General features: G+C 42.7%; 1 protein-coding gene across 3 annotated transcripts in view; it reads right to left on the reverse strand.

Moving 5' to 3' along the window:
* LOC141058479 (alpha-N-acetylgalactosaminide alpha-2,6-sialyltransferase 2-like) overlaps positions 1 to 18,022 on the reverse strand; it is a 229,386-nt gene that overhangs the window by 158,034 nt on the left and 53,330 nt on the right. For all 3 annotated transcript variants that reach the window (XM_073554703.1, XM_073554702.1, XM_073554704.1), the window contains exons 3-7: positions 17,503 to 17,668; positions 17,046 to 17,211; positions 16,818 to 16,956; positions 12,734 to 12,837; positions 11,774 to 11,857 (exon numbers count right to left, since the gene is read on the reverse strand). In XM_073554703.1, coding sequence (XP_073410804.1) covers positions 11,774 to 11,857; positions 12,734 to 12,837; positions 16,818 to 16,956; positions 17,046 to 17,211; positions 17,503 to 17,668 — 659 coding nt within the window. The remainder of the gene's footprint in view (positions 1 to 11,773; positions 11,858 to 12,733; positions 12,838 to 16,817; positions 16,957 to 17,045; positions 17,212 to 17,502; positions 17,669 to 18,022) is intronic.

The following is an 18,022-nucleotide window of genomic DNA, read 5'->3' on the forward strand; positions in this document are numbered from 1 at the left end:
CCTCAAATTCCTTTTGGAGGTATCCCAATTGAGCAAGTGCGGATGGGAACAGTCCTTTTATTTTACAAGCTAATACTTAGGTCAATAATCTGCTGTGTAGATATTATACCATAGCTGATAAATAGGACACACCACTGCACACACACAGACAGAAAGCCCGATACAAGAAGAAATCCATCTCTCATTGAAAAATGCTGATATTTACAGTTACCACCTGCCCATACTCAATAGTCTGTGTCTTAAAGGAGAAGTTCTCCAATAATAGTGCTAATTTTTGTGCCACTATAATACCAGACATATTGCCAGGGCCAGACTGGCAATTCTGGCAAATGCCAGAAGGGCCTGTCTGGTTGTGAGCTGCCTTGTCTGCTGCGTTGTTAACAGAATCCATGTTCTCAAGACACCCATACTGTTAAGAGTTGCAAAGGAGCACAAAGTGGCTGACTCCGTCAATTACCCCAGCAGACCACAGGTATCATTAGAAATATTGGTCTTGTAGTAAATCTTGCTTTCCTCCATCCAGAGTAATATTAGTAATACAGTGGGGAAAAAAAGTATTTAGTCAGTCAGCAATAGTGCAAGTTCCACCACTTAAAAAGATGAGAGGCGTCTGTAATTTACATCATAGGTAGACCTCAACTATGGGAGACAAACTGAGAAAAAAAAATCCAGAAAATCACATTGTCTGTTTTTTTTTCATTTTATTTGCATATTATGGTGGAAAATAAGTATTTGGTCAGAAACAAAATTTCATCTCAATACTTTGTGATATATCCTTTGTTGGCAATGACAGAGGTCAAACGTTTTCTGTAAGTCTTCACAAGTTTGCCACACACTGTTGTTGGTATGTTGGCCCATTCCTCCATGCAGATCTCCTCTAGAGCAGTGATGTTTTTGGCTTTTCGCTTGGCAACACGGACTTTCACCTCCCTCCAAAGGTTTTCTATAGGGTTGAGATCTGGAGACTGGCTAGGCCACTCCAGGACCTTGAAATGCTTCTTACGAAGCCACTCCTTCATTGCCCTGGAGGTGTGCTTTGGATCATTGTCATGTTGAAAGACCCAGCCACGTTTCATTTTCAATGCCCTTGCTGATGGAAGGAGGTTTGCACTCAAAATCTCACGATACATGGCCCCATTCATTCTTTCATGTACCCGGATCAGTCGTCCTGGCCCCTTTGCAGAGAAACAGCCCCAAAGCATGATGTTTCCACCACCATGCTTTACAGTAGGTATGGTGTTTGATGGATGCAACTCAGTATTCTTTTTCCTCCAAACACGACAAGTTGTGTTTCTACCAAACAGTTCCAGTTTGGTTTCATCAGACCATAGGACATTCTCCCAAAACTCCTCTGGATCATCCAAATGCTCTCTAGCAAACTTCAGACGGGCCCGGACATGTACAGGCTTAAGCAGTGGGACACGTCTGGCACTGCAGGATCTGAGTCCATGGTGGCGTAGTGTGTTACTTATGGTAGGCCTTGTTACATTGGTCCCAGCTCTCTGCAGTTCATTCACTAGGTCCCCCCGCGTGGTTCTGGGATTTTTGCTCACCGTTCTTGTGATCATTCTGACCCCACGGGGTGGGATTTTGCGTGGAGCACCAGATCGAGGGAGATTATCAGTGGTCTTGTATGTCTTCCATTTTCTAATTATTGCTCCCACAGTTGATTTCTTCACTCCAAGCTGGTTGGCTATTGCAGATTCAGTCTTCCCAGCCTGGTGCAGGGCTACAATTTTGTTTCTGGTGTCCTTTGACAGCTCTTTGGTCTTCACCATAGTGGAGTTTGGAGTCAGACTGTTTGAGGGTGTGCACAGGTGTCTTTTTATACTGATAACAAGTTTAAACAGGTGCCATTACTACAGGTAATGAGTGGAGGAGAGAGGAGACTCTTAAAGAAGAAGTTACAGGTCTGTGAGAGCCAGAAATCTTGATTGCTTGTTTCTGACCAAATACTTATTTTCCACCATAATATGCAAATAAAATGAAAAAAAAACAGACAATGTGATTTTCTGGATTTTTTTTTCTCAGTTTGTCTCCCATAGTTGAGGTCTACCTATGATGTAAATTACAGACGCCTCTCATCTTTTTAAGTGGTGGAACTTGCACTATTGCTGACTGACTAAATACTTTTTTTCCCCACTGTATATCCACATCTGGTGCTTGGGGATGGGGACAGCATGGGCCTGTGTGATTACAAATGCCAGGGCTGAATTTCAGCCCCAGTCCGTTCCTGCATATTGCCCATAACTGTACCGTTCCCATAATAATAGCAGAAATGTTGCTCTATAATGATATCACCTACAGTACCCCTGTAACAGCGACAACCGCATTGCTCTCATTACAAAGCCAACGGCAGGGTCCCTATAACATTGACAACTACTGTGCCTCCATAACAGCACCAACCACAGGAACAGAGAAAAGTCAAATTCATCATTGCCTTTGCACGCGTTTTTTGTCTAGTTCTGTGTGTCTTGCGCCTTTTATTGTTTACACTTAATTCGTTATTATATTTGCACCTTTTTCTGCTTTATGGGCAAATTTTGCCAATTCCAGATGTTTTGCCAGATTCTTCAATTACACCTTTTAAATAGTCTCAGAATTTGGTGCAACTCCACTCCAGTCTCTCCCTTGGTGTCCTTTTAAGTACAATTTTGGAACAATTTTTACACCATTTTGCACACAGTATGACCTTTGACACCAAAAATTCATAAAAAGAGTTCAAGACAAGAAAAAAAAAAGACCATTTTTGACTTTTCGCCAAATCAAGAGCAGCATTTTGAAAAATTTGGCGCCAAAAACGGCAACTAATACCACAAGACAAAAAAAGGAAAGTGACCTAAAAATCACAACTAATGAATTGCAGCATCTTTAATACTCAGTAGAGCCCCTCTGGCTGTTGTAACCAGCTGCAACAATGATGCATAGTCAGACACAAGCTTCTGGCAGCATTTCTGAGGAATCTTAGTCCTTTCCCCATGGGTTTGTTGCCAATGCCTTCTACACATCCAAACAAACATTTTCTGCAGGGTTTAAGTCTGTACTGTAATTATGGCTCAAGAATCTTCCAGGACTTCTGAAACCAAAGCTTGGTGGACGCTAAGGAATGCATGGGATCAATGTTCTGTTGGACATCGCTTTTTTGCCAAATCTAGCTGTAGCTATTTTTCACTCTTGAGGGTTTGTGACCACCTGCCTCCTCAGAAATCTGGTGACAATCGGCTACAACTTCGTGTTCCTGTCATGTCCAGGTAGTGCAGCTTGTGCTACTATAACTTGTAAGCTCTACTTCCATCTGTCTCTATGGGAACATTCACTGCATTCGATTTTGTAGCCTTTTCCTTATTAGTGTAAGGCTATGATATTTTTTCTTAACTTTTTGGACCACCCTTTCACAAACCAACAATATTATTGACATGTAGGCCATTACCCATGAGGAATGGGCTAATGTACCTCAGAATTGCTGTCAGATTCTGTTGTCTAGTTATTCATCACGTATTCAGCATATTATATCAGTCAGAGAGGCACTACTAAATACTAAAAATGCTTGCTATGAAAAGGTGAATCATTTTAAGATTGCAGTAGTCAGTAAAAGTGGCTTTTGGGGGGCTAAATTTGGAAAATCCAGATATATTAGCAAAGTTGTGCTATCTATGTTGTTCCTATTTCTTTAGTTTATTGTAAAACGTTTGTTTTCATATAATTGGTGCAAGCTGTGCAGCCGCACAGGGGCCCAAGGGTAAGGGCGCCAATTTCCACCTCTAAAGCAGCTGTAATTTTGCCTTTCGATAAGTAATTGGACTGCAAAAGGCCCATGTATTGCACTTGATCAGGGGTCCTCTTCTGTCTGCTAGTGTACTGTATATATATATATATCTATATAGCAGGGAGGTTAGGGTCAAATCCTAGTTCACAGGTTCTGATTAGGTGCACCTCACTGGCCCTGCATATAACCAGGCTAGGTGTTTACCTTAGTCAGTTAGGTGGGGGAGACATACCAGAGTGGATTGGATAAGAGCTAGAGAGAGACAAGTCAGAATCTCTCTCTGAGAAGAGACTGCACCAGTCATATGCATCAGACTGCAAGAATCAGTGGTTTCTATGGACAATAGCTGCTGTGTTTGACCAAACTTGGTAACTAGCTCAGCCGTGTGGGAGTTGCCAGGGTCTATCTTGATTTGATAGCACCTGTACAAACCTAGGGATTTTGTGTTCATGGGTTTGTTTTGATACTGGGCAACCAGTAGAAATAAACGTTACATTGTTTTGACCCAAGACTCTAGTGCATCTGTGAACTCTACCTAATGCCTACTGGAGAGCATGAATGCCTGCAGTTGGTGGAGAATGCTGGCATGAAGTAACACAGGCGATTGCACTGTAAAGATTGAATGTCCTGGTTAACATTGTGAACACAGTTTGAAAGCATGGAGGAGTTTGTTAAGCAACTGGTCCAGGCCAATCCGCAGTTGCAGCAGCAGAAACAAGAGACTAAAACTCCTTATCCAGCAGCAGGAGTTAAAGCAGCATCAGCAGCAGATGCAGCAGGAAATGGCTCTCCTGGCATAAACTGCCAGGAAGGTGGCATGACCTACCAGCCAAAGTGAAGGTATCTGAGTGAGGTGAACAGTATGGGAGGCCTTACAGAAGATGACTCTGGAGGACAACGCTTTCCTGACTGTATTTGAGAGGGTGGCAGACAGGGAGAAACTGCCCCCAGAGCAATGGACTGAGGTCCTAGCTCCATACCTTACTGAGGAACTGCAGAAAGCGTACTACGATCTTGACCTGCAGGATGCTAAGGAGTACAACAAACTAAAGACAGACTGGCACGGTTGGGCTTGAACTTTTCCAAATTTTTTTCACGTTACACCTACAAACTTAAATGTATATGTGACTACACAGCATTTTATCTTAATTTACCAGACATCTATTTTCAGTAAGCAAGTATCAGTAAACTGTTATCTATATGTTGACTTTTGAATTTATGTGTTTGTTCTGTGTTTGGTCAAGAAAACACAGTCTTTTGTTTGTATAAGCCTGTAATATTGACTTTTTTGTTGACATTTGTTGTAACATATTGTGCTCTTATCCTGAATGACAGAGACACAGGATAATTGAACCATGATGTTTGCTGATATGTTGATTACACATTGTCCATGCCAGTTAGTTTGTTGACTTGCAAAACAGAGGAGGAAAAACTATGCAAATAAATTAAATAATCAAGCAATGCAAGTTGATCTCGTCACCATTCTTCCCATTTACCTGTAAATGATGGCTTGAAGAAAAGTTGTAGACTATAAAAAGGGGATATATGCCTCTGACAGCAGTGAAGACATGGTCATTTGTCATTCTAGAGGATGCCAGCTTAGGTGACCACGGCTCCAACTGGAAGAATACAGATCTGCTCCATTGACCATCACTGAACCCATGGAAACATTTGGAGTAGTCAGGATTTGGACCCACCGGTCACCTAAGCCCCATGGATACGTTTGTGAAAGCCAGGATTGGGACCCTCTGGTCACTTGGCTCCATGGAAATGTTTGGAGAAGCCAGGACGTGACCTTCCATTCACCTGGTCTTGTACCTCAATGGACTGTCATCTTTTTAAGCTTGTCGTTACCTCCTCTCTGTGTATGCCACAGGTGGGGTAGTTGGCCCTGGAAACTCTGATGATTATGGCTTACAGCCAATGAAACCCAAAAAGTCATTATCTCAGTAAATTAGAATACTTTATGACACCAGCTTGAACAATGATTTTAAAATGTTGGCCTACTGAAATGTATGTTCATTAAATGCACTCAATACTTGGTCGGGGCTCCTTTTGCATCAGTTACTGCATCCATGCAGCATGGCATGGAGACGATCAGCCTGTGGCACTCCTGAGATGTTATGGAAGCCCAGGTTGCTTTGATAGCAGCCTTCAGCTCATGTGCATTGCTGGGTCTGGTGTCTCATTTTCCTCTTGACAATACCCCATAGATTCTCTATGGGGTTAAGGTCAGGCGAGTTCGCTAGCCAATCAAGCACAGTGATACTGTTGTTTTTAAACCAGGCATTGGTACTTTTGGCAATGTGGACAAGTGCCAAGTTCTGCTGGAGAATTAAATTTCCTTCTCCAAAAAGCTTGTCGGCAGAGGGAAGCATGAAGTGCTCTAAAATTTCGTGGTAGACGGCTGCACTGACTTTGGTCTAGATAAAACACAGTGGACCTACACCAGCAAATGACATGGCTCCCCAAACCATCACTGATTGTGGAAACTTCAGACTAGACCTCAAGCAGCTTGCATTGTGTTCCTTTCCACTCTTCCTCCAGACTCTGGGACCTTGATTTCCAAATGAAATGGAAAGTTTACTTTCATCTGAAAACAACACCTTGGACCACTGAGCAACAGTCCAGTTCTTTTTCTCCTTGTGTCATGATCAGGGGTGTGACCTTTGGCCAGCACACGGCTATCACATGCGCAGGGGGCTTATCTTAGTTATCCCACTGCTGCCACACTGTGATGAAAACAGCAAGCTAATCTTGCCCTAACAATTTACCGCAGGGGCTTGTAGTTATCCTACTGCTGCCACAATATGTCACGAACTGCAGGGATTTATGTATATCCCACTTTTGGTTCCGCTTTGGAACTTGCAGCTCTCTGGCGCCCCCTTTACCCTCAGGTCAGTCAGGGAACTGCACCTAGGATAATTCGTTGCCAGACTGGCTACTTGTTGTGCACTGGCTATTAGGCCCACTGCAGCGAGGGAATTATAAAGGCTCTGGCCGCAGCCAGACAAACAGCTTATAAAAAACCTTCCATCACCGCCAGCTAGCCCACCTAGCCCAGACCACAGTTCGCTGCCAGCAGCTTCCGATTTCTGTATCAATATTTAAATTAATAAAGGGGTACGAAACCAACCCAAATTTATAGCGTAATCAACTTCAGGCACGTAAAAGTTTGGTATAGAACATGGAGATGGAACTAATAATTTTATATTTTACTCTCAAAAGATAGGCAGTATTTGCAGAAGATATAAAAAGATTTTACAATATGAGACAATTAAATTATGTACAAAGCAATTACAAATAAAATTGGATTAAGAGAAGAAATAAACTCACGTATTGCTTAGATCATCTTTAGGCAAAATCATGCTGGTGGGAGGAGCCAGACGTCACTATGAATCAGAAGGTCTGGCAAAAGCAGTTTCCCAGGCTAGAATGACTGCAGACTGCAGGAAAGCACCTTATACCTCTGGGCTTGTGACATCACTAAAGGGGCTGGTTTGTGCCAGTCTTCCCCCTGCTTTCAGAGTTACAATCTGGCTAAGAAAACTATAATAATCATATCTCGCAGAGGGTACCTAGTATAGAAATGCACATAGTATCATCTTATTCAGCCTGTCGCTGGCGTTCATTCAAAACCAAACACGAAGCATCGGGCTGTCCCGGCTGCACAGGAATCCACTTCTCGGATTCCGCTGAAGCTAGAATTTAGCAAGAGGCGCTCTGTCAAAGCACGTTCCAAATATATATCTGTCATTTTTCTATCACACACTCACATCGCTTTATGACCAAATGATTAGATTCTCATTATTGTCTATGAGAAGTCAGAGCACATGGGAAAATGGCTCCCTGCTGGGATGAGGGAAATCACTCACTAGTATCTCAGCTTACAAAGGTTACAAAGAGTGTGTGTGGAGTCTGGGGGGAAAGGGGGGTGGACGGTATAACAGGCTGTGGGTGAGAGAAAGTTGCAGCTGCTGGCAAGCTAAGAAAAGGAAGGGGGGTCAAGCCCTCACAACTGGCATAGCAGAGTTCAGTATGTGAATAGAAGATTCTGGAATGTTCCAGAAAATGTGATAATCAGGGAAAAATACATGATACTTTACAATCTCGCTACACTTGGCCCAGGTAAAACACTTCTGGCGTGGTCTATTGGTCATGAGTGACTTGACACAAGGAATGTGACACTTGTAGCCCATATCCTGGATATATCTGTGTATGGTGGCTTTTGAAGCAATGACTCCAGCAGCAGTCCACTCCCCGTGAATCTCCCCCAAATTTTTGAATGGCTTTTTCTTAACAATCATTTCAAGGCTGCGGTTATCCCGGTTGGTTGTGCTCCTTATTCTACCACACTTTTTCCTTCCACTCAACGTTCCATTAATATGCTTGGGTGCAGCACTCTGTGAACGGCCAGCTTCTTTAGCAATGACCTTTTGTGGATTACCCTCCTTGTGGAGTGTGTCAATGACTGCCTTCTGGACATCTATCAAGTCAGCTGTCTTCCCCATGATTGTGGAGCCTACTCAAACAGACTAAGGGACCTTTTTGAAACGGTTAGGAAGCCTTTGCAGGGGTTTTTTTGTTAATTATTCTAATTTACTGTGATACTGACTTTTGAGTTTTTATTGGCTGTAAGCCATATTCATCAACATTAAATAAACACTTGAAATAGATCACTCTGTTTGTAATGACTCAATATAATATATGAGTTTCACTTTTTGTATTGAGGAACTGAAATAAATTAACTTTTTGATGATATTCTAATTTTGTGAGAAGCACCTGTAGATTCATCCATCTTCCCATCACCTCTGACCAGCTTCCCTGTCCTTGCTGATGAAAAGCGTCCACACAGCATGAAGCTGCCGTCACCATGTCTGACAGTAAGGATGGTGCTTTAGGGGGATGTACAGTATTAGTTTTCAGTCACACATAATGTTTTGCATTTAGCCTAAAAATGTTCTGACATATCCAAAAAGACTGAATACAAATGCATGTCTATATTTTCAGATATATTTTTTTAAAAACACTTAGAAAACCATAAGTATTTTTAGTATTCGTATTTAGTCACCTACCAACCAGCAAGTATTCTGGCTCTCACAGAACTGTTAGTTGTTCATTAAGAAGCCCTCCTACTCTGCACTCATTACCTTTATTAATTGCAACTATTTGAACTTGTTATCTGTATAAAAGACACTTGTGCACACACTAAATTAATTACACTCTAACCTCTCTACCATGGCCAAGACTAAAGAGCTGTCTAAGGACACCAGGGACAACATTCTAGACCTGCACAAGGCTAGGATGGGCTACAGGACAACAGGCAAGAAGTTTGGTGAGAAGGCAACAACTGTTGGCACAATTATTAGAAAATGGAAGAAAAACAAGATGGCTGTCAATCTTGCTCGGTCTGGGGCTCCATGCAAGATCTTGCCTCGTGGGGTAAGGATGATTCTGAGAAAGATCAGGAATCAGCCAAAAACTACATGTGAGGCTGAGGAGACCTGATCAATGACCTGAAGAGAGCTGGAACAACAGTCTCAAACATTACCTTAAGTAACACACTATGCTTTTGTGGATTAAAATCCTGCAGGGTACGCAAGTCCCTCTGTTCACACCAGCACAAGCCCAGGCCCATTTGAAGTTCACCAATGACCATCTGTATGATCCAGAGGAGACATAGGAGAAGGTCATATGGTCAGATGAGACCAAAATAGAACTTTTTGGTATCAACTCCACTAGCCGTGTTTGGAGGAAGAAGAAGGATGAGTACAACCCCAAGAACATCATCCCAACCATGAAGCATGGTGGGGGAACTTTTGGGGTGCTTTTCTGCAATGGTGATAAGACAACTGCATCTTATTGAAGGGAGAATGTCACGCCGTTCTGTTTGTATTTGGTTGTCGGCGTGACAATGCATGTTTTTTGCTTTAACCCCTTACTCCTTTCCCCCTAATTGAGCTGGGATACTGCTAGCTTTTACCTGTGTGGAGCCTGCTCGGTTCCCTGCTCTGCTGCGTAGCTGCAAATGTGGTGTTGGGTCTTTGCTCTGCTGCTTGACCATTCGCATGTGCGGTCCCTGGTCGCCGCTGTGGAAGCTGTCCGCGGGTTGTGAGGTGATTTGCAGCTGGTGCATGACTTTCTATGTGTGTCTTGGCTAGCAGCCATGGCCAGGTGCTCTAGGCTGCAGTTCCTGCACTGACTGTGCTGTAATGGTTTCTGTGTGTGCTTAGGGCGTGCGCAGCCACACCTTCCCTGCTTTTATCAGGGTTAGTGTGTGTACTTGAAATGCTGTCCCCAGCCAATTGCTGAGGGGAAACCCCTTTATAAACTTACCCTGCCCTATTGGTGGGGCAGAGCTACTCACAACTCACAAAGCTCCTGGACTTTGCTATGTGTGTCTCGTGTCTGTGGACCTCGTCGGTCTCGGTTATGGTACCAAATTCCCTGCCTTGATTCCTGCTTTGTCCTGTTCCCTCGCCCTGCCCTGGAGGCGGTATATCCGGGCCTGAATCCATGATCCTGTACCTGTCCTGTACCTGACCCTGTCTGAATTCGCCCTGCCCTGGAGGCAGTGTATCCAGGCTTGAATCCTTGATCCTGTGCCTGTCCTGTACCTGACCATGTCTGAACTGTCTGCTGTGTTATGTACCTGGAATCCCTCTGTGTTTGGAGCCCTGCACCCAGTGACTCTGAGGCTCTTGTAACCGGTGTTCCTGCTGAGCATATACTATGCTGTGCTCTGACTACCATGCGGTGCTAGCTCCATGCAGGCCCAGCAATCCTGCGGTGTTGGCACCATCACGCTTGAGTTCCTTCCTAGGTCCGATGCCCGAAGCCTGACGACCGCAGTCTGGAACCTGATGACCGCTGCCTGTAGCCTGGAGCTGGATGACTGCAGTGGTGCCTGTAGGTCGTGTTGGATGTCCGGAACCAAACGACTCCCATCTGATGTCTGCCGGTGACTCTGATGTCCTGTGGGTGACCCTGATGTCCTGCCTGCGTCTGGATGACCTCGTGTATCCTGATGTCCTGATGACCCCGTGTATCCTGATGACCTCGTGTTTCCTGATGACCTCGTGTGTCCTGATGTCCTGATGACCTTGTGTATCCTGATGACCTTGTGTACCCTCATGTCCTGATGACCTCGTGTGTCCTGATGCCCTGATGACCTCGTGTGTCCTGATGTCCTGATGACCTCGTGTGTCCTGATGTCCTGATGACCTCGTGTCCTGGTTTTGTCTATGTACTGTGACTTTACTTTAAGTAAACTTTACTTTTTTTACCTGAAGTTGTGCGGTGTCATCAAGTCCTATGTTTCCTTGTCCACATGCTCAGCTGCCACAGTATCCCGGTCCCTGCCCTTCCTAGTTCGGGTAGGCCGGGTCCCCCTCTGTGGTATAGAGGGTTCATATTGCGTCCCCGGGGGACGCCCGACCCCTCGCCGTCGGCATGGAGGCGCCTGCTGGGCCGCGTCTGCGGCTGCAGTCGTGACAGAGGGTGGATCGGGTCATGTATCGTCAGATTTTCGCCAACAACCTCCTTCCCTCAGTAAGATCATTGAAGATGGGTTGTGGCTGAGTCTTCCAGCATGACAATGATGGTGCCCAGCGACTACCCCAAAACCTGAAAGGTCTGGAGAAGATGTGTATGGAGGAGTGGGCCAAAATCCCTGCTGTAGTGTGTGCAAACTTGTTTAAGAACTACAGGAAACGTCTGACCTCTATAATTGCAAAGGTTTCTGTACAAATATTAACTTCTGTTTTTCTATTGTATCAAATACTTATTTCATGCAATAAAATGCTAATTATGTAAAAATCATACAATGATTTTTTTAAAAGGTTTTGGCTCTCACAGTTGAAGTGTGCCTGCGATAATAATTACAGACCTTTCTGTTCTTTGTAGGTAGGAAAACATGCAAAATCAGTAGTGTATCATACTTTTCCCCCCTGTACTTATATTCACATTTATGCATATATTTATAGCCAGTGAAGATAAAGAACCCACCTGTTTCTTAAGTAACGCATAAAGTCAGGGTGCAGAATCTTAAAATGTTCTGTTGTCAGGTTCTTCCCAAAATATTTAGCAGGGCTATGGACATAAAAAAGAAGGGGGTTAAACTATGGTTAGAATAAATGCCTGAAGGGAGAAAGTCCCTCTTCTTTTTTATCTTTTCTGCTACTTCTTCATTTTTAATAAATGCAATTATAAAAAAATATATTTTAGTGAGGTTTAATTAGATTTACTTGTTTTGCACCTTGGCCCCCTGTCACCACTATTTTTTCTAAGTTCTTACTAGATATTAATTTCCTCCTCCAGGATTTCACCTCTCGGGAGAATGGTGACACCATTTTACCAATTCCTGATAGTTCCACTCTTCATATAGTCAAATGGAGAGGTAACATCAGCAGGAAGTGCCACAGCACTTTACAGATATTGTCACTGTCCCCATTGGGAGAAAGCCAGAAGACCCGGAAGAAACCCATGCAAACACCTTTGTGTGATTTGAACCTAGGACAGAGTATTTGTGCTAACCAATGAGCCACATAAAAGAATCAATCTTGGCAACCTCTACATTGAGCTGTATAGACAGTGCAAGGAATACTATACTGGGGCATCTGGGCTCAACTTCTTTCTATGTCTGTGGTTTGGCATTGATACTGGTGTCATTTTCAGCTTCTTTATTAGAAACCGTCAGCACGGTTGTTGCCAGACTCCTCCGAACCCCAATATCCAACATCTTTTCTCAGCTAAAATTTTGTAATTGAAAGGCAAGATTTTCCTACATGGTTAATAGAATAGGGTGACATGCCTGGGAAGATTTCAGCTCTGAAGAGTCCACAGTTGCGAATGAATGCAGCCCTGGAGTATAACACAGACTGAAATTAAAGATAAGTAATGTGGCACATTTAAAATGTCTGCTCCACTTAGCAAGAAATCCAGTTGTACATAATGGAAATTACTTACTCTTTTCCTTTGTCTGTTCCTTTATCAATGATGGTGTTGGTGAGAGCTCCTAACACTATTAAATAGTCTCTGTCATGATCTGGTAAAACGACATAGCGTGTTTCCTGTGAAAATTAAGGATTATAGTAAGAAACCTGGTAATGATCCGGATGCAATACTAAGCTTACAATCTATTTTAGCCACACAGGCATTCAATAAGATGTTCCTCAGGGGTGAGGCATGCGAAAAAGCACAACAGGAAACTCTGAGGCCCTGAACTAGATATAATATAATGTATAAGTTTTAGTTTTTCCCAGTGAGCTCTATTAAAATCTAATAATAACAATATCTTCCATAGAATGACAAGTAAAACACAATATCTATTGAGTGGCTCCAGGGATAACTCAAGTGACACCCTCTCCAAATTAGCGATGAGCGTGGACAGGTGGGTCCATATGACAAGCTCAGCATTCTGTAATCGAAATTTTCAGACCTAAGTCTTTGAATATCCTGACCACACACTCTATACCACTTCTGGTGATGCATACAAATGGTGCCATTAGTCACATTTAGAAGTATAACTTGACGCATTGCCCCCACAACTGTTGTTCTTCTATTGTGTTTGTGATTGGACAGCTTAGTCGGCTGTTACTGCAACTTCTGCACAACCTAAAGTTCAATCCCTGCTTACAATACTTTACTAGTACATCTCCCTTAGTGGTTCCCCAGGCTTATTGTAATATCATATGCCTTTTTCATCACAGTTGGACACCATGTGAGGCAAAGTTCTCCCATTTTCTCATGGACGGTATACCCACACACAGTAAAATAAGCGACAAAATAAGTATTGCAATATGGATCACATTAATCAAAGGGATCACAGAAATCCTAGTGGGCAGGGCAATGTCGTCTATTATCATTAACTATATAATGTGGTTTGGATGAGGGAACTATGGATGGGCGAACTTAAATAGTAAAGTTCGAGGTCCGTACCGAACATCTAGTGTCGGTGCATGGACCCCAAACAAGGACTTCTCCCTGAAGGCCATGTTACTATTTGGACTTAACAACCCAAACATTTGGCATTTCCCACGCTGTCATCTGAGTGATAGCACAAGAAACATCATCTCTGATCAGCGGTAAGTTTTTTACCACTGGTCAGAGCACTGCGGTTTCCACACTGTCAGGCAGTAAAAAAGTTACCTTTGGTCACAGGCGTCGGCTGATAAAAGTACAAATCTCATCATCCTACACCTGGTCTCGCTGATGGCAGCAAGAGCAGACATACAATGAGAGTATTAGTCCACCTGCAGCAGTGCAATAAATTAAACAAATTTTAAAAAATGCTCAGTGTCTGCTGGAATTACGGCTGAGTGATCGCATCATGCCACCACTCAGCCATTCAATCGAGATGTAGATGAGTTGGCCTCTTCATGGAACAAATGGATTGTCATCGGACAAGTGAGGAATATGGTGTTTTATTATTTTTAATTTTACAGTAATAAATGGGTAAAAGAGGGTGGTGAGTGTTTATTTCAAATAAATGAGTCTGTTTTTATTTTAATTAAAGGACTTTACTCTGCGTATGTTTTTATTACATTTAGACTATGGGTTAGCAATGGGGGTGTCTAATAGCCACCTCTCTATTACTAACCTGTGGGCTTTATGTCAGCTGACAATACAAAGCTGATATCAACCCCACAAATATTACCCCACTTGCCATTATACCAGGGCAAGTGGGAAGAGCTGGGCAAAGTGCCAGAATTAGCACATCTAATAGATGCGCCATTCCTGAGGTGGCTGTGGTCTGCTTTTTTTAGGCTGGGAGGGTGTTGTGAGTTCATTCTCTGGTTCACCAGTTGTGAGTTCCCCTTCCGGACTCCCTCTGGTGGTGACGGGAGGTGGTGCGGCTGGTTTGATCGGTGGAGATCGGCCACCTGAGAATGAGGATGACGATTGGATCTCAGGATTCTCAGATTGATTTTAAGACAGCCGACGCCCTATTCAGTTGCTGGTGATTCCTTCTGGCTTGTCAGCTCTTGGTTTTCAGCTCTGTTCCAGTCATCTAAAGCTAAGTTTTTCTGCTAATGTTCACACTTGATTTTGTTGGTCTATTCAATTTTTTGTGTGGTCAAGCCAGCCCCGGTTGGGGGGCTGTGCTGAATTTCCACTCTTATTTATCAGTATTTTGCCAATTGGCTTTTTGTCCCTTACTAGTTCCGTCTCTTTTTGCTCTGTCTCAGAATATTTCAGAGTGCTGATATAGTGGGAGAAGTCTAGTGACTTCAGGGTTAATTTTGCTATCAGAAGTGTTGGACATTATTTTGTAGGGTTTTTTGCAGGTTGCAGACAGTGTCTTTCCTTCCTGTCTAGTTAGTTTGGGCCCCATCATTTGCTCAGCCTATTTTCCTGTCTGTGTTTGTGCCTTCATCTTGTTTCACCGTCAATACATGTGTGGGGGCTATGTATTCCTTTGGGGACTGCTCTGGGGCAGTTAGTTTTCCCTTTTCTTGCTTTAGGCTTATTTAGTCCTCCGGCCATGACGAGGCATCTAGGAACATCGTAGGCACGCTCCATGGCTACTGCTAGTTGTGTGGTAAGATCAGGGATCTGCATAGTTACCAACCTCTCTGGTTTTCTGTGGCTTAGCTTGTTTTGCTTTTTTCTCCTCGGTGACCCATTCATAACATGAGGGCCAATATCCATGGCCCTTTTTCAGTCTGAGAATACCAACCCCTAGCTGTATGCTTTAGCTTGGCTGGTTATAAAAAATAAAAGGGAACCCACACCATTTTTTTTTTTATAATTTATTTAAATAAAAAAAATGCATGGGGACCCCTCTAATTTTGATTACCAGCCAAGGTAAAGCTGACTGCGGATGCAGCCCACATCAGTCTGCTTTACTGCTTTAGCTTAACTGCTTATAAAAAAATTGTTTAAGTTATTTATTTAACCCATTCACCATCTTGGGTTTTTCTGTTTTTGAGTTTCCGGTTTTTGCTCCCCTTCTTCCCAGAGCCATAACTTTTTTTTTTTTTAAAGTGCATTTCCACAATAGTTTTTTTTTTTTTACCATGTTCAATAAATGCTAAGTCTTTTGATCTCCCGTTATTTTATTTTAACGAAATGTTGCGGCAACCTAAAACGGAATTCTGGCATTTTGATTCTTTTTTCTTGCTACGCCGTTTACAGATCGGATTCATTTTTTTTAATATATTGATAGATCGGATTATTCTGAACTCGGCGATACCAAATACGTGTATTTTATATATTTTTTTAACTGTTTTATTTTAAATCGGGGTGATTTAAACTTTTATATATTTTTAAATATTTTTACAAACATTTTTACTTTCTACTAGCTTCAATAGTCTACATGGGAGACTAGAAGCTGCGATCTTATCATCACTTGTGTTACACACACAGCAGAGCTTCAGCCCTGCTTTGTGTAGCAGAAATGCTCACTTGCTTTGAGCATAATAATAAAACACCATATTCCACACCTGTCCGACAACAACCTATTTGTCCCACAAAGAGGCCAACTCAGCTATGTCTGGATTGCATGACTGAGCAGTGGCATGATGCAACGTCTCAGCCATGAATCCAAGAGACACTGAGCTGAGCCTGAGACCTCAGCTACAGTTCCAAGCTCTGACGTCAAAATGTGATCTGCGTTTTCAGGCTGAGCGGTCAAATCATGCCACTGCTCAGCCATGCAATCCAGATTTAGCTGAGATGGCCTCTTCGTGTCCACTATGCGTGCATGTGCGCCTACGGATCAACCACAGACACTGACATGCGGTGCGTCTTTCAGGAACGTAGCATGTCAATTCCTCCTGCAGAGACGCTAGTCTCCGCAACAGAAATTGAAACAATAGAATGCACTGAATGCTGTAAATCCGCATGGTTCAGTGAACACATGTGGATTTACCTGCGGCCAATAGAAGATAGCGTTTTGGACACGGCGAAAATATGCTGCATTCAAAGCACTGCTACATCTGGATCATGGGCACATAGTTTTAGGGTGACTCTTTTAGTTTGTTGTTAAGATGCTATTATCAAACTATCAAACTACAGCTAACAATGCTAACCAGTCTGTATATCTCACCGGTGTTCTAGGAACTGCATTGAATCCACTGTTGCCATATGCATATAATGAGTTCATCAGTGTATTTGTAGAAAAAGAAAAAAACGAAGTTCGGTTGCCAACATCCTTCTCAAAATCTTTTGTAATGGCACCATTCATCCTGCAAGATAAGCCAATAATCAGAAGATGAGAAAGGCATTATTTATGGCCTCCTTGTTGGATTTTTTTTTACATGAAGATATACCATACCTGAAGACATAGTCATGGGAATCAATCTCTTGTCCCATTCCGGATCCATTTAAAATGCCACCATTGCCCACCACGGCGCATCGAATACAAGGTGACTGCCCTCGCCAGGTGTCGAACATGTAGGCATTACCCGTAGAGTTCAGCAGATTCAGAGTTTTATTAATAACTGGGGAAATATATACAAGAACATATTAGTTATTATGCAAATGGCTTCCATGAGCGTGACTACCATGACTTTTTTGTCTGTGTTACATGGGTAGATTATTTCTTAAGGAAGTAAAGGATCACCTAAAAATGTATGATTTTGGAGTTTTAAGTATCTTGTCAAGCCTTTGATAAATTAAGACTACTAGTGTAGATGTCCATTTTGGAGCATCTTAGTCACAGTTTCAGCTCTTTGTGATGCTTTAGAGATAGACAGAGAACATACGGTCTACGGAAAAAGTAAGTAACTTACTCTCCCAGGTGACTCCCATCCACCCTTGAGCTCCACTGTATTTCTTAAGTCTTTCATATTCTGACTCCTGAGCGTGTTTCTTCCTCTGCAAAACTGGTATTTTTTCCAAAAACATATTTTGAAATTCCTTGCTCCGGAGCTTATCTCTGATGCGGTTTGGACATTTCTGCGGAGATGTGAAGGTGAAGAACTCATTGAACTCTTATGTATAGAGGTTGTCCAAAGGTTTCTTCAAAATTCTATATTTTTGAAGGACTATTGTTTGACCCCCATATATTTCCCAACTATTTGATGGTTTCTTGAAGACCTTCTCTTAGCCCTAGCCTAAACAATGAGCTGTATATTCTTTGAGCAGTAGGCTGGTCACTGACCTACACACGTGGTCAAAATTGTTGGTACCCCTCATTTAATCACAGAAAAATCCACAATGGTCACAGAAATAACTTGAATCTGACAAAAGTAGTAATAAATAAAAAATCTATGAAAATGAACAAATGAAAGTCAGACATTGTTTTTCAAC

Source organism: Dendrobates tinctorius, unplaced genomic scaffold (assembly GCF_039654945.1).
Source record: "Dendrobates tinctorius isolate UK_male_01 unplaced genomic scaffold, ASM3965494v1 ptg000212l, whole genome shotgun sequence".
In the NCBI taxonomy this organism is placed as follows: Eukaryota; Metazoa; Chordata; class Amphibia; order Anura; family Dendrobatidae; genus Dendrobates; species Dendrobates tinctorius.